This window comes from Lepidochelys olivacea, assembly GCF_965140295.1.
Source record: "Lepidochelys olivacea isolate rLepOli2 genome assembly, chromosome: 7".
Taxonomy (NCBI): Eukaryota; Metazoa; Chordata; order Testudines; family Cheloniidae; genus Lepidochelys; species Lepidochelys olivacea.
Window position 1 is genome coordinate 95,017,251 of NC_140417.1, and position 14,154 is coordinate 95,031,404.

At 42.4% G+C, this 14,154-nt stretch overlaps 1 protein-coding gene across 2 annotated transcripts in view; it reads right to left on the reverse strand.

The window, feature by feature from the left end:
- Positions 1–521: 521 nt before the first annotated feature.
- The window catches only part of BTAF1 (B-TFIID TATA-box binding protein associated factor 1), a 97,779-nt gene continuing 84,146 nt past the window's right edge, over positions 522–14,154 (reverse strand). For both annotated transcript variants that reach the window (XM_084633123.1, XM_084633122.1), the window contains exons 36-38: positions 12,006–12,165; positions 3,650–3,820; positions 522–3,320 (exon numbers count right to left, since the gene is read on the reverse strand). In XM_084633123.1, coding sequence (XP_084489249.1) covers positions 3,177–3,320; positions 3,650–3,820; positions 12,006–12,165 — 475 coding nt within the window. In that variant the 3' untranslated portion in view covers positions 522–3,176. The remainder of the gene's footprint in view (positions 3,321–3,649; positions 3,821–12,005; positions 12,166–14,154) is intronic.

Consider the following 14,154-nt stretch of genomic DNA (forward strand, 5'->3'; position numbering starts at 1 on the left):
ACAGTCCTCATTGGTGTTTATTGGTCTTTCCTGCTCTGAACATTTTCTCTTAAGAATTATAATTTGTGCAAATTATAATTTGTACAATCCTCAAATTAACACAAACATTAATTTATTCCGGACTCCCCAGCTCTTGGCCGGGGCCATCTTGATGTCACATCCAAGAAGGCCACTGTCATAAGGAGGATTAGGGTTGCATAGCAACAAAAATGTGACAATGAGCAGCCAATTTAAAGCCATCATATGAGAGCGTTGCTAGGCAGTATCTTTCCTTCCCTATGGTGGTAATTAATGTAATGCAGTCCAGGTGACCATATGGCAGTGACAGGAGTAGAGCTTTGCAGTGCTCCAGCAAATTCCCTTCATGATAAGTAGATTGGAATGCTTGTTGCTGCAGAGTTCCCCAAGTTAGTTTTAAATTAATGCAATGTTTTATGGTTAGATAAAAACACTTCTTTACTGAAATTAAAGAAAAACATTTACTATCTTTTTCATCACTGATGTCTTGGAGCCACAGCAAGATTAATGCATAAAAGAGTTGTCAACATTATCTCCGAATGCCTACAAAATTCATGCATAGTAATTCTTTGGCTACAACAATAGCAAGTCAAATATTCAAACAGAAGGACACCAAAGCTTATTGTTTTGAGATATTAGTTACACACTGTTCATCTTTTCTTGAACATGCAGTAGAAAAAACCTAGGCAATGTACATGAAGGTACTTGCTATGCATCTGGGAGAGAAAAATACTTTATTTTTGCAGTGAACATTAACCAGTCAGGATCATCCCTACACCAAAACATTCACCACTAATGACCCAACTGTACTTCTCCATAGGACTGTTCACTATGCATAAAACTGGTCTTTCTCCATTCATCATTCTTTTCTATATACACACACACACACACCCCACATGTACATACAACATACAAAGAGTTATGTATTCCCAATTTTGTTTTTATTATTTTTTTAATGGAATGCTAGTTTAATATTACAATATGGCAGTTTGTAACTACTGAAATATGTCAAATTCATTTCCAAATGCAGCAGAACAGTCTTGCTTTATAGGATAAGCGGGTTTTTTTATTTTATTTTTTGGGGGGAGGGGTGTTTTAACAAAGCAATCTGTTATTTTACATATTTGAGGTCTCTGATGGTTTTTAGTCTGACGCTTAAGTGCACAACAAGCTACAAATTGTAGATTATTTTGATATCTATACATATATCCTATATATGTATTCATTCAGACAGCTTTGTAAATTTATCTATAATTTAATATATTTATAAAATTGTGTACATACTGGTACATACATGCACATCTATAAACATACATACCACCTTTACTATTGACTCCCTTTTATAAAAAGCTGCTTAATATACAGCTACTGTATACGCACTCCCAGCTATTAAAGCCCTTTAGAACAGGGGTGGGCAAACTTTTTGGCCGAAGAGCCACATCTGGGTATGGAAATTGTATGGCGGGCCATGAATGCTCATGAAGTTGCGGTTTGGGGAGGTATTGGAGGGGGTGAGGGCTCTGACTGGGGGTGCTGGTTCTGGGGTGGGACCAGAAATGGGGAGTTCAGGGCATGTGAGGGAGCTCCGGGCTGGGGGGGGGCTCAGGCTGCGGGTGCGAGCTCTGGGGTGGGGCTAGGGATGACGGATAGGGGGTGCAGGAAGGTGCTCTAGGCTGGGACAGAGAGTGGAAGGGGGTCAGGGGCACAGACTCTGGGTGACGCTTACCTCAAGCAGCTCCTGGAAGCAACAGCATGTCCTCCCTCTGGCTCCTACACGGTGGTATGGCCAGGTGCCTCTGTGCGCTGCCCAGTCCACAGGCGCTGCCCCTGCAGCTCCCATTGGCCACGGTTCCTGGCCACTGGGGGCTGCGGGGTCAGCATGTGGAACTGCCTGGCTGTCCCTACATATAGGAGCCGGTGGAGGGACATGATGCTGCTTCCGGGAGCCACGCGGAGCCACGGCATGCATGGAGCGGGGCAAGCCCTAGACTCCGCTCCCCGGCGAGAGCTCAAGGGACAGATTAAAAACATCTGAAGGGCCAGATGTGGCCCCTGGGCTGTAGTTTGCCCACCCCTGCTTTAGAATCTTTGTTACATGATTTTAACTCTAATGCTCCATTCCCTCAGATTGAGAGGAGGTATTTCTATGATGATATGTATGTATATCTAGATCCCTAAAGAAAATATTTTCCCATCTTCTGTTTAAGAGGTTTTAATTCATGCACTAGTACAGTAAACAGTCTCTTCAGCATGGATTTTAGAATTCTAAACAGTGCAAAATCTATTTCTGGAAAAGTTCTGTTTGTATATTTGTTCTTTTAGTTACAAAAAATATATAGGATTGAAACCTACTGAATACATAGGTCTCTGAATGGGGCTATATTCTAGCCTTATAGATAAATTAAAAAAGCACACCCTCTTAATGGGATGCATAGGTGGCCTTAAACAGACCATTTACCTGTATTTAGTATAACACATTAGATTAAAAAGTTGAAATCAACTGCTCTCAAAGTGATGTCAAAAGATTGAAGAGCATTATATATTTATATTCAATATACAGAGATGGGCACACATAAATCTAGTTCCATTTAGTTTCCCACCACTCTTTCTAGCTTCTAGGATTTGCCATTAGTGATGTACATCTTGAAATGATCTGAATGAAAGATCATTATAACTTGTTAAGCTGAAAAAAATCTTACTTTTTAATAAATCATAAAAGCAAGTTATGTTTAAAATAAAAAAAAATGTACACGAACAACCTGAAGTACTCACTGAAACGTATCTGTACAAAACTATAGATACAGCAAGGAACAACGGTGGACTTATTTCAAAAGGAAGCAACACTTGTTAGCATATGTAAAACTTGCTGGGTTTTATTCCTCTACCAAATAAGAATTTGCATCTGTTTAGCAAGTAAAATTCAAACCACCTCACAATATGTTTACATTTAAAGTTTTATACAGTGCAAATATTTAAGACAGAATAACTCCCCCAGTGAAACATATGACACTATTCAGTGTCAGTCTTTTGCTGATTCTTCTTTCAAGAAGTCTATTTACATATTGAGCTATAGGTTCACTATATATGTTTTGAAATTTGCTGAATATCAGCAGAAAAATACGTGAACTAGCAGCAATTGAATCAAGAATGTAAGATGGTTACTTGAGTGAATGCATAAAGTTTTCTAGACTGTATTCAGAATCATACTGTTCTGGATCCCAAAGTTCTCCCAGATTTTCAAGAACTGCTTTCATAGAGGCTTTCCCAGAAGAAGAAGTATCTGCTTTTTCACTTTTCCCATCCTTAAAAGAAAAAATGGACACATTTAAACTAAGATAAAAAAAAGTGTTTTATGATATTTATCACAAGCATCTTATTTCTTCCTAGTTTCCCTTTACACACATTAACACAGGAACACCTCTGAAAGATTGATATTCGTCCTTTCTGGAGCATTGTGGAGTCCATTCCAAGAGGATGAGGGTAATGGCTCCTTGGGAAACATCTTGGTGTTCATTATTCTATTTCAAATGCTTGTCTGACCAGTAATTTTAGGATTCACATCACAGCATTTTTTATGTTCACGCCTCTAAATGCTTCTTTTTAGTAGATAATTTTGCAAATGGTTCTTTACCTTGTCAAGAGTGAATAGGTCAAGAAGCTGATCTGTTCCCATGCTTTGTAGGCTTGCATTCTCTTGGCTAATCACTGTATTTGCAATATTCATTTTGAACTTCTGCAGACCCATAATTTTCTCTTCCAGAGTTCCTCTCGTTATCAAGCGATACACATTGACAACACGTTTCTGAAAGGAAAAATTCTCATTATACAAATATTAAAACATGTCAATACATGGTTTTAAACGTTAATTACAAACCATGGTATGGGATAGAGAGGATCTGGGTAGGAGGCAGCTTTTAGTGAGCGGAGCCACACAGGTAAAGGCAAAAAAAACAGTCCCAAAAACAAAGAGCCAACCTGCTCAGACAGTGCTCTCTACTGCCTTATAGTGATTGTAGTTAGATTTCTTAAGACTCCCAGCTCACAAGACACGGACCAGGCACACAATGTCCTTGAGGGAAAAGGGAGAGTCTTGTTTTCATCAGCAACATGTCTACTCATTCAGGGCATGATCCTGAATACACAACCCCCATTGAAGTCAATAGGTATTGTAGATGCTTGGTACTTCTCAGAATAAGGCCTTTACACCCCACTTCAGCAAAACACAAGCACATGCTTAAATGCTTTTCTGAATTAGCATCTTTACAAGCAGTATTTCTAGAGATAGTCAATTTCAGGCCTTTGTTGATAATGGATGCAACAAGGGATGTTAAGTCAAGATGAGAACAGTACATCATGAAAAAGTAAGTGAAATGAAACTTCCAACAAGAATACAGACAAGGGGAAAAATAATGAAAAATAATTTCACCTGAGGCTCTCAAAAGTGCTTTACAAGCATGAATTAAACCTCAAACTCTGTGAGATACTTTACAAATAGAGACCTGAAGCACAGCATGTTTAAGTAACTTGACTAAGGTCATACAGTTAGCTCCAGATTGTCCTTTTGGCTCTGCCAAGGACTATCTCCCGATCCTACATGCTAGCCAAAGTAAAATGTTCCTTTCCTCATTCAGGTGTTTGATCAAGCCTAACCATACTTGAAAAAATAATACAAAAACCATATATTACAAAGAGCAAGCTCTGGTGTTTTCTGTTATGCAGGCTTATACTAATTTATCAAGTGAGAGAAAGGAAAATTATCATTAAGAAATTTTCCATTCTGCTAGCAGTATCTCCCACAATTCTTGACTTTTGGGCTGCTCTGTCTCTGCAGCTAACAGAGGCGAAGCAGATTTTTGAAACCACATGGTCTGGTCATGCCTCCTTCCCCAATTCCTGCCTACTTCCAGATGAGTTATTCCAAAGCTGTAAAACTTGCATATCATCATTAATAAATATTACAGAGATAATGAAATAACTATACACGTTAGACCAAGAGATACAGTCCTATGGTAACGATTTCACTTAATGACTGATCTTTGACTTAGGAGCTATCTCGGGTGAGTAGAATTGTGGGAGATGATGCTAGCAGAAAGGAAATCATCAGTAAAATTTTTCATTCTGCAGCCCAGCATCTTCCACAATTCTTGACGTCTGGGAAGCAGCAAGCAGTAAACAGATGTAAGGAGGGTTATAGAAAAGGTCAGAAATGGTCTCCCAATCTAGAATATTTGTTTAAAAAGGCAAAATCATTTCCAGGCCTCCACCTGCAGAACCTTCCTGCCAAAGGATGCCTCTGCAGAGGACAAGAAGTCTATCTTTTTGTACTTGATAAAAAAGCGGTAGCATTTGACTAGGTGGCAGTCTCATGGATTAGATAGTGTTTTACAGGGTCATTCAAGATGGAGAACTAGATGAAAAAAAGATGGGGTGGAGCCCATAATTAAGATGGGGTGGAGCCCATAAAATGCGGTCTTTGTCATAAAGAGGTTTCGGGAGTGGCAGCGTTCCCTTGAGGCTTTCCTCCTGTGTCACAGTTCTATGGCTTCTCAGGAGAACACGTTGTCTCTTTGCTGGTATTTTGTGAGAACAATGGCCAAAAGGAACACCTTTGTCTGAAGGTCGGTCTGTACTCTTTTAAAGGCACTATGTGGCATTGGGACTGTTAAGATTTTACTGTATCTGCTTTGAGTGGCAATGCATCTTCCAGGAATGGAGCCATAGGTGGTGCTTGGTCGCTGAGTGGGGGTCATGGCTTTGGCTGAGAATCTCATCACATCCACTGAGGTGTCAGCAACAATTTACACTGTTTCCAAGGAAACTCTTTAAAATACAGACAAAGTCATGGTAGCTCTGTATCCTTGAGAGCTCTGAGATCTTCCAGCCATGACAGAGATGCCATTGCAAAGGAAGCAGCTGCTAGGAACAGGTAGGCTGGAGAGACCTCTGTTTTTTGGTGGGTTTTTTTGGAGAGTGGTCTCCATTTTTCTACCCATGGAGTTCTTAGGGTAGAACTCACCTTCTGAGGGGATAATATATCTCTAGTCAGGAACACTACGGCATCAACTTTTGGTATATCAGTAATTGGGATTTTTGATCCCTGGATCTTACAGAACCTAAGATAATTTCTGTTAATGTGGTTCTCCTTGTCTGGCTTATCCCATTCATCCAGGATTACTTCCTTGAAGGAGGAATGTAGAATAATTGTGGCTACAGGGGAGGATTTTGAGAGGAGAAATTTGCTCAGAGGCTTACTCTCACAGTTTTCTTCAGGCTGATCTAAAATAATCCATTTCTCACACAGAGGGATCTTTGCTGAGCTCTTTTCCCAGTTCTGACTGGAGTCAGAGCCCAACAATTTATCAATCTCTATGGAGGAGGAAGAGGAATCAGAAGATTCACACCACCTAGTTCTTTTATGCTTTTTCCTCCCTGTTTTTGCTTTCTTTGATTATTTTAAAAAAAAAAAAAAAAAACTTTTTTAGCTTGCTTAGAAAGTGTACAAGCTCTGTTGCTGCTTAGTCTTGCAGAGGGCCTAAAGTCCTCTCTTGATTTCAGGAGTTCAGTAACTCAGCCAGAGATTATGGATCTGCCAGACGTTACAGGAGTGGGTGAGCAAGGGGCTACACTGTGGCTTGTACTGTGCAGGAGGTCAGACTAGATGGTTATGATGGTCCCTTCTGGCCTTAAAATCTGCAGAGAACAGCAAGTCCACCTTGTACTGCTTGATAAAGATGGTAGCATTTGACCAAGTGACTGCCTTATCAATTTCTGCTGGGGGTGCATTAGCTTTTGCAGCCCATGAGGTCACCAGGGATCACGTAGAATGTGCCCTAACCCCTTCTGGAACCAGAATCTCCAATGCCTTGTATACTTCCACAATGTATCATCTAATACACTGAGCAACAGAGGAGATGGAAGGTCTGAGTCCTTGGCTGGAAGGCTACAAAAACAGGACACCTGCTCTCCTTGTGGACTCTGTACTTGGAGGTAAATTTTCAGAGACATCTAAACTGTGCCCTCTCTCCTCAGGAGGCTATGGACAGAATGAAGGTAGAACCACCTCCTGGGAATCATGGAAAGAGTTCATCTTTGGGATAAATTATTCTGGAGCTCTGAGCACCACCCTGTCCTGGTGAAATACACAGTAAAGTTCCTGCATTGAGAGCACCGCCAACTCAGCCATCATGTCTACCAGGCAAGTGTCAATCAGAAACCAAGTTTTGATGGACAAATAAAAACATACACCAAATGCTTTGAAATTATGTTTGTCAGGGCTCTCAGTACAAGTGGTGTGCCACTTGGGAAAAAGAGGTCTAATATCTGGCTTGACTAACTGCACTGCCATAAAGAATCTGGCTACCCAGAGGTTCTTTGTCAAAGAACCCATGGATACTGTGAATATGCTACTAAAAGGCAGACACCGGATGTGTAATCATGCTGAGGAAGAGACCTTTGTTGAAGCCTTCTTGAAGAAAATCCAAAATAGCCGGAATTCCTGGATTTCTAGGGTTGGTTTCATGTTCCCGGCACCAGCCAGAAAACACAGTCCAAATACAGGAGTATGCTTTCAAGGATGATATTCTTCCAAAAGAAAGGAGTATTCTGAGGACTTTGGAGCGCAGACTCAATGATACCAGTGCTTCCCTTTCAATAGGAAGGCTGGATAAAGCACAGGACCTTGTGAGAAGAACGGATGTCCTTTCCCCCTAGGCGAGCTGTACCGGTGGTCTCAATTTCCATGATCAGGTCCAAAACCCAGGATCTCCTTGGTCAATGTGGGGTTACCAATAATACTGTTGATAGGGATTCTGTCCCAATGGATCTGGGGTCCACTACTCTGGTGAAGTACTCTGGTCTCTTCACATTCATGCGTTAAAGAATTGGTCAGTTAATGGCAGGCCAGGGGGCATGGCTCAGCATTCATGTCACAGTCCTTGTCAGTACCCAGCCCAAGCTGGGGAAATTAATGATCCAACCAGCAGACCAAATTTAGTGTTGAATCCTGGTTGTGTGCCATCTGAGGCACATTGCACATACGCAAAGAAGAATGGCAGGCTGAACAATTGGATGATTAACTTGAAGTCTTCCTGATTCATGCACCACCAGGAGTTATTCACTTTGTGCTTGCTGAGCCAGTCTGCCTTCCGGTTCAAGTCTCCCTTTATGTGAGCTGCCTTAAGAGAGAGGAGAGAATGCTCCACTCACTGGATGATTTCTGTTGCTTCGATGTGTAGCGCTGGGCTTCTTGTTCCCCCTTGGTTGTTCACATATACAATCATGGTCATGTTGTCTGACTCAATCAGGACGTGGTTCCTCTCTAGATTGGACTGGAACCTTCACAGCACAAACTTGACCATTCTTAGTTCTAGGAGGTTTGTGCTGTGGGTCCTTTCGTCCAGGTTCCATATGCCTTGAGCTATTTGGGAGCCAGGTGTGGTCCCCAGCCCTTCAGGTTGGTGGCAGCTGTGAGGATCAGGGGAGCCGGAACAGCATGGGCATGCCCTTGCAAACATTTAAGGACTTAATTACCTGTTCCCAAACCCTCACTTTATATTCCATGCAATCTGGGGAGTAGTCCCATACCTTTAAGATGAAGCCTTAAAAAAGGTGTCTGATGTGTGATGGAGTGATCTCTATGCATGATACTAGGACACCTAGCAGTTGAAGGCTCAGTGCAACAGTGGGCCTCTTGCAGTTCCAAAAGAACATGAGGATGTCTTGTTCCAAAAGAGTCATCTCTAGAGATGGATATATCCTTGCTATCAAGGTATCTATGTCCTCTCCCAAGTGAGTTATTTGGGTGGACAGAATGAAGGAGCTTTTCTAGATGACAATAAACCAATGTGCCTGCAGGAAATTCAAGGTCAGGGATATAGTTCTGCATGTTGCTGGTGGGGACGGAGCTATGATTAAAATGTCATCTCCAGGAAGGGGTACAGGTGGATCCCTTGTGACCCGAGTCTGGCTATGGATTACCACAATCTTTGTAAAGACTCAGTGGGACTGAGGACAAGCCGAATGGGAACATCATATTGAGCATACCTTCTGTCATAAGTAAACCCTAAGATCCTGTGATGGCACAGTCTGACTGGGTTGTCAAGGTATGCATTTTCCAGATCCACCAAGTCAGAAAGTCCCCCTGGGACAGGGATGACATTGTAGCGGTTAATATCTCCTTCTGGAACCTAATTTTCTTCATCCATTTGTTGAGCCTTTTGAAATCTAGAATGGCTTGGTTTTCTCCTGTATGCTTCTCAATGATAAAGAAAATTGAGTAGAACCCTGAGGATCTTTCTTCTGAGGGACTACTATTACTTCCATAACCAGGAGGTCAGAATCAGGAGAGTAGGACCAGAAGGGATCTGAATAGGTTATCTAGTCTAGTCCTCCATACTCAAGGCAGGACCAGAGTAATAACTAGACCATTCCTGACACGTTTGTCTAACCTGTTCTGAAAAACCTCTAATGACTTCGATTCCACAACTTCCCTAAGCAATTTAGAATCACAGAATCATAGGGTTGGAAGGGACCTCAGCAGGTCATCCAGTCCAACCCCCTGCTCAAAGCAGGACCTAATCCCCAACTAAATCATCCCAGGCAGGGCTTTGTCAAGCCTGACTTTAGGGGTTTTTAAGGAAGACATAATCCTAACTATACATATACAATGATGGAGGTCTAAATTAGCTGTTGCCAGAGGGTGTTGTGAATGCCAATACTATAACGGGGTTCGAAAGGGAGCTAGACAGATAGGTCCATCAATGGCTATTAGCCAGGATGGGCAGGAATGGTGTCCCTAGCCTCTGTTTGCCAGAAGCTAGGATTGGGTGACAGGGCATGGATCACTAGATGATAACCTGTCTGTTCATTCCCTTTGGGATGCCTGCCACTGGCCACTGTCAGAGGACAGGATACTGGGCTTCATGGACCTTTGGTCTGACCCAGTATGGCTGTTCTTATGAAGGAGATTTCACCACCTGTAACCCATTACAGTGCTTCACCACCCTCCTAGTGAAAAAGTTTTTCCTAATATCCAACATAAATTTCCCCCACTACAAGTTGAGACCATTACTCCTTGTTCTATCATCTGGTACCACTGAGAACAGTCTAGATCCATCCTCTGTGGAACCCCCTTTCAGGTAGTTGAAAGCAGCTATCAAATTCCCCCTCTTTAGTCTGCAGAAGAGAAGAAACAATCCCAGTTCCCTCAGCCTCTCCTCATAAGTCATGTGCGCCAGCCCCCTAATCATTTTTGTTACCCTCTGCTGGACTCTTTTCAATTTTTCCCCACATCCTTCTTGCAGTGTGGGGCGCAAAACTGGACACAGTACTCCAGATGAGGTCTCATCAATGCTGAATAGAGGGGAATGATCACGTCCTTCAATCTGCTGCCAATGCGCCTATTTATACCACCCAAAATGCTTAGCCTTCTCGGCAACAAGGGCACATTGTTGACTCATATCCAGCTTCTCGTCCACCGTAACCCCTAGGTCCTTTTACACAGAACTGTTGCCTCGCCACTTGGTCCCTAGTCTGTAGCAGTGCATGGGATTCTTCCTTCCTAAGTGCAGGACTCTGCACTTGTCCTTGTTGAACCTCATCAGATTCTTTTGGCCCAATCCTCTCATTTGTCTAGGTCCCTCTGTATCCTATCCCTATCCTCCAGCATACCTACCACTCCTCCCAGTTTAGTGTCATCTGCAAACTTGCTGAGGGTGCAATCCACACCATCCTCCAGATCATTAATAAAGATATTGAACAAAACTGGCCACATGACCGACCCTTGGGGCACTCCACTTCATACTGGCTGCCAACTAGACATGGAGCCATTGATCACTGCCCGTTGAATCCGATGATCTAGCCAGCTTTCTATCCACCTTATAGTCCATTCACCAGCCCATACTACTTTAACTTGCTGGCAAGAATACTGTGGGAGACCGTAACAAAAGCTTTGCTAAAGCCAAGGAATTTGTTCCAATTCTTAACTTCAGACAGTTAGGAAGTTTTTCCTGATGTCCAGCTAAAACCTCCTTTGCTGTAATTTAAGCCCATTGCTTCTTGTACTATCCTCAGAGGTTAAGGAAAACACTTTTTGAAGTCTGAGATCTTAAGAGTCCTCACCTGCTGGATCCCACTCCCCCCCACCCCCCGGAGAGGGGGAGGGAGGGAAACACTTGGAGAGCCGTCCTGGCCAAATTGGGAAGGAGGAGGGTGCTGATGAACCCTGATTTATCAGGGTGCTCAGGACCCATTTTAGGACTTTGGAGGAGCATTTGTAACCCTACAATGCTGTTCCCTCTATTCTCCAGGGGCTCCTTGAGTCACTTGACTGTGGTCCTCCTCATCCTTGGAGCTTCCTCCTGCTCTGTCAGACTCCTGGTCCTTCCCCCCTCCCCTGCATGTTGGAGTCACAGCTGTTCATTGGATAGAAGATGCCACATGCCTGTCCAACTCATAGCCCTGGGAAGTAACAGAGTTAAGGACAGAAGGCTGGGTACAACTGACTGTCTGCTGAGCCCAGGAGGGCAGCCTCAAAAATGAAGCACCATTTGGATTTCATTTGGTGCTTTTTGGGCTGCTCTGCTGTACCTGTGCACCTTCCAGGTACAGCAGAGCAGCCAGCAGGGAGACACTGTTCCTAAGGCTCTGTGGGTTTCCAACACCTGGCTAAAAACTGTCCTGGGAGGAGGAGACAGATCATTGCTCACCATTGCCCCAAATTTTGGAGAAAAAAAAAAAAAAGCCCCCTTAGCCAAACGTGAAGGCAGGAGTTGTAAAAACCACTATCCACACGCTGCCACGAAAGCAGAGAAACTGAAATCAAGCAGGAGCTGAGGTGTGGCCAGACTATGCAGCTCCAAAGCTCGTTTGTCCATGAGCTGCAGAGAGAGGAGAGCAATGCAGACACCAAAAATTGTGGGAGACCCTGGCTGTGGGAACAAAAAAGGTGTTTCTGATAACTCATGAAAGATTAACAACTGGTATTTTACCTGTCCAATACGATGCGCTCGATCCATTGCTTGCAGATCTCTCATTGGGTTCCAGTCATGTTCCACAAATACTACTGTGTCGGCTCCTGTTAAGTTAAGTCCCAGTCCACCAACATGAGTGGTGAGCAAAAGAACATCTATGGATGGGTCATTATTAAACCTATATATATATATAAATATAAAAAGTCAAGTATTTAGAAATTCATAAGAGTGACTGCAGAAATGAAATGGAACAAAAAACTACAAGTAATTAAATAAATAATTAATGGTGTATTTAATCACTTTCGGCATCATATTTTTCACTGCTTGTCAAGATTTTTTTTTTAAGTCACCTGAAAGGTTAATTGACACAGGCAGAGATTGTAGCTCACTAGAAGAGGAAATAATTCAGTAAAAACTACTTTACATTATTTACAAAATAACTCACATTCCGAAAATCAATAATTAGTGAAGGTAAAAGCTAATGTGAATGAAGGCATTTGTTTCCTTAAAATGATTCCCAAATCTGTTTTCTAAAAATCAGAAAAAGATTAATTTTTGACACTCTGCTACAATGCCAGTAATGCTGGTGCCCCAATTCACTTCTGTTAATGTAGAAACATTTGCCAGTAGTTGGGGCACAATGGTATAAACCACCTTCAACATCCATTCTGCTTGGGGATTCAGAAGCAACGGGCACAAGCTCTCCATGCAGGTGGGGTTGGGCCAGGTCATGTTGATTCAGTATATTGACTAGGTATAGCTCCTTAGGGATCACTGGCTGGAACGTAAAGCTGCCTTGCTCGGTTGAATTCCCAAGGGATGGTAGCAGTACTGCTGCCTGCCCTCTCCATGGGAACTCTTTGTCCTTGGACACAGCTGTTGCCATGGACTGACTCCCACAAATGGCTTCTGTCTATCTGGCCTATAGTCACCAGAGACAGCAGTCCTGTAGGTGAATAGTGGAGGGTACACTAGTCTAAACAGGCTTTAGAGAGCCTTACAATAGGGTCACACTGCTATAATATGGAAAAAAAAACCAAACAAACATGCCATTGACATGGACTGGTGTCATGCTATTTAGAATTCTAATGGGTCTGAAAAAGGAAGTCTATATAATACTGCCATGTATTATTTTTTGAAGTACAAATATGCTATCTAGTATACTATTCTAGTGACATTTTGTTACAAGTAAGAGAATGTTCTTTTCACCAATCCTCCTGCTTGAGCCTCCTGATTGTTGGGATCAGAAGTCCAAAGAGGAACAAGGGTGGGAAAATTGGTGGCTGTCACTTCTGTTCTCTAAGCCTCCTGGCTGCTAGTCATGCTGCTCATACATATGTGCGACTTACTCTATTCTGCCTCCCACAGGAACTGCTATGCATAGTTTCCCAAAAGGAACAGCAGATTGAAAGGTAGTTTCACTGCTGTTCTCAGTGTTCTGATAAGCAGCAATGAAACTAACTACCACAGTCTCGATTCCCATGTTCTGATTCTATGAAAGCTATGAGCAGCAGCACAGTCTTGAGGCAAACAGCTCCACAGCCTCAAGTTTAGCCACTACAGTGCTGGCTTCCTCAGTTCACAACCATAACAGCCAGAAAACTTAATAAAAAATAAAATAAAAAAGTCAAATCTGCAGACACTCTACTCATTAGGGAAAAAACATTCCTAATTGTCATTAGGAAGTGGGCTATTGAATTTACAAGCCTGTGTTTAATCTAGGATGAACTGGGTTTTGAGTATTATCTTGTAAAGTTATTGGCTGGTGCTTTCAAAGGCCACATTAATTTTAACATGCTGATGGGGATACCCAGAGCTGGGGGCCACTGTGTTTCTTCTCTGCAAGAGTGAGCTTTACTAGATATTAGACGGTCAGCTCCTTGCCACATCAATTGGTCTTCCTCCAACAAACTTTTCTAAGCTCCCCCAGCCCAAATCTTGCCTCGCAAGTAATAAGTGAACTCCAGCTTTTCAGAGATGCTTCTTTGCACTGCATAGCACCTATCACTATATATTCACAGACAATATTGAAGTACGCTGCTCTGTTAAGGAGACAGCATGTTACAATTTATTAAAAGAGGTAAAAATGCCCTTCCCTTCGAAACACAACACTGAACTGGTTTATAATAAAAACAAAACAAGTTTATTAAGAAAAAAGCATAGATGA